We start from the raw sequence: 2,637 nt of genomic DNA, 5'->3' as shown, positions 1-2,637 counted from the left end.
ATGATGAAGAAATAAACTAAATAAACTAATATTTGGTTTCATTTTCTACTGAAGTGACAAAAAAAAACCCTCACAAAGTCATGAATCTGACCTGAATCCACAGAAATATGACTCTGTTGTGTTTTCTGGATGTAAGGAGCGTCTGAACACGGTGTTAGATTTTTATTTCAGTTTATTGTTTAAACTGAACGATGATGAAACTGAACCCCGGGACTGAAAATCATTTAACCTCAGACAAGAAAATAGATCAGCCTAAAAATGATCAAAGAACCTCAGTCCAGTCTGTAAACTGTAAACTGTTTATATTGTCATGGAGTTGGAAACACACGCAGAGCGCACACACAGCTGAGGGGAATAAAATGTGTGAATTATCTAAGAAACATTTTAATCCTCACTGAGAAAAAAAACTTTGTCAACTCAGCAGGTTAACTCAGAGCAGCTCAGCTGTGATGATTCCTCAGCTCCACAACATGCACACAATAGATTTGTTGCTGCGTAAAGTTGTACGTAATTTATGGATCAAYGTCAGCTGTTCTGCAGGCTGATATCACCACAAGAAGAACTGAGGACAGCGTGTTTTTTTTCCTTTTTTTGTATCACACTGAACAAATTACAATCAGGTTTTTTTACTGTAGTGAGACGAGTCATGCAGCTTCATGATTCTAAAATATAAATCACAGCGACTCGTTCCTTCACTTCAACTATATAATAAATATTTTTCTAAGTTAGATAGATAGATACATTTATTTGTATAGCACCTTTCAAAACTCAGTTACAAAGTGCTTTACATAATAATAGAAACAAAACACATAAAAAAACATAGCACAAAATAAAAATAAAACACGCAAAGGTCAACAATTAAAAGCCATCTCATAACGAAATGTTTTAAAAAGAGATTTAAAAGAGGACAATGAAGAAGCTCTACCAAAGTCATAAGTTCCTGTGTTTACAGTGATTTATTAAAGACGTGTAAAGCTGGAAATGTCTCTCAGCCTCATGTGCAGCTGCAGCACACACACGTACACACCAACACACAACACACCTTTGCGTGTGGCAAACTCATTTTTACACCCTTCTGAATAAATTTATAGTTATTACAGATTAGTACTGATGTTAGAAGCACAACACTAGATTATTAGGGTTTCCTTTTTATAATGTTTGATCTATTATGTGTTAATTGATATAGAGTAGTTACATGTCCGAACCATAAACAACACATAAGTGAAACGTTATTATAACATTTGGTTGAGATTTTTGTATGAATGCCTGTGATTCAGCCGTAGGTCAGTAGGGGGCGAACTCAGGCATTGAAGAATCGTATAAATTGATGCACTTCCTGGCTTTTGGTCAGTGTGGTTTTCCTTGTCAGCCCGGTGACAGTTAAACCTCACTCGGTTCCAGAATTCTGGTGTTGTATGGTTTTATTCCTTCCACAAATCATTTTATTTAACAATGGTGTTTTCATCTTGACTTCAGTCGTATTAAACACGTATTTTTCTTACACCTCTATTTATTTAGACAGTTTTCTCACACATTCTCCATTTAATGTATAATTTTCCTGCATCTAAAAATCATTTCTGATCCCACAGAGAGGACAATCGGAGGAGAATCTCACACTCTGGACACATTCACATCTATTTTACAGATTTAAATGGAGGCGTGTCAGGGGGAGGAGTCTCAGTTCCACGTTCATTAGGATGTATAAAGGAAAGGTGCGCAGGAACCTGCGTGTGCATGGTTTTATACATCTGAATATTTTGTACGGAGCACTTTTCTAAATTTGTCCGTACGTCAACTTTTAGAGTGAAAGCTGTGCAATCCTTTATGCATGAGGCCCCTGATGTTTTGGACCAGGATCTTCAACTTTTCCTGCTTTCTCTTCTGTTTTCTAAATGTTTTCCTTTAAAAATATTTAAACATCAGGTTTTATCTTCTCTCTAATATGAATGATAGTTTTTATGGTAAAAAATAAGTTGATCCCTTCATTTCTTTATGTTTTGTTTACTTTTGTTGGATATTTCTCCAGACTTCCTGAAGTTTTACTTTAACCAGCTCCACTTAACCATTTATAACCAATTAAAAACAAAAGTTTTTTTATTTACCTGAAGCTGTGAACTCAGGAGTGTCATTCTCCTGGTAGAGRAGCGTTTTTGATTCCAGGCTCTGCGGCTGATTGGTGGACAGCTGGATGTAGGTGTGCTCCCCCAGAGACTCGTTCTTCACCGATTGGTCGGAGGAAGTGGAGAGCTTGTTCCGGTTGGCCAGAAAGCAGGAACTGGGTGACGCCATGAACGCCGCTTTGCTGGCATCTGAGGGTGACGGAGACTGTGGCTGTCTCAATTCAAATTCAATTCAAATTCAAAAATACTTTATTGATCCCAGAGGGAAATTAGGTTTTTCATGGGCCACGTGGGCCAAGTCCTCACCGGGCCGGGTAGGCTGCTCAAACCTGCCGTGAAATGAGACGTCTACCCTTCGCCTGACGGTTTCTTTACATGGGATTGCATGACCACGCGCTCCCCCGTTACCATAGTGATCAGTTTCATATCGGACTTAAAATGCGTCGGAATGTGTATTTACATGTCTTTTAACTAAAAGAATAACTTCACGGTTAAAACCTTACATGTAAATAAATTT

General features: G+C 37.8%; 1 protein-coding gene across 1 annotated transcript in view; it reads right to left on the bottom strand.

Moving 5' to 3' along the window:
• Positions 1-2,637, bottom strand: part of rfx6 (regulatory factor X, 6) — a 31,200-nt gene that overhangs the window by 3,827 nt on the left and 24,736 nt on the right. Inside the window, exon 17 of the mRNA XM_014030874.1 lies at positions 2,103-2,309. Within this exon, the coding sequence (XP_013886328.1) occupies positions 2,103-2,309 (207 nt within the window). The remainder of the gene's footprint in view (positions 1-2,102; positions 2,310-2,637) is intronic.

Source organism: Austrofundulus limnaeus, unplaced genomic scaffold, assembly GCF_001266775.1.
Source record: "Austrofundulus limnaeus strain Quisiro unplaced genomic scaffold, Austrofundulus_limnaeus-1.0 Scaffold1133, whole genome shotgun sequence".
In the NCBI taxonomy this organism is placed as follows: domain Eukaryota; kingdom Metazoa; phylum Chordata; class Actinopteri; order Cyprinodontiformes; family Rivulidae; genus Austrofundulus; species Austrofundulus limnaeus.
The sequence above is the reverse complement of the archived record's forward strand: the minus strand, read 5'-3'. Positions and strand labels throughout refer to the sequence as shown.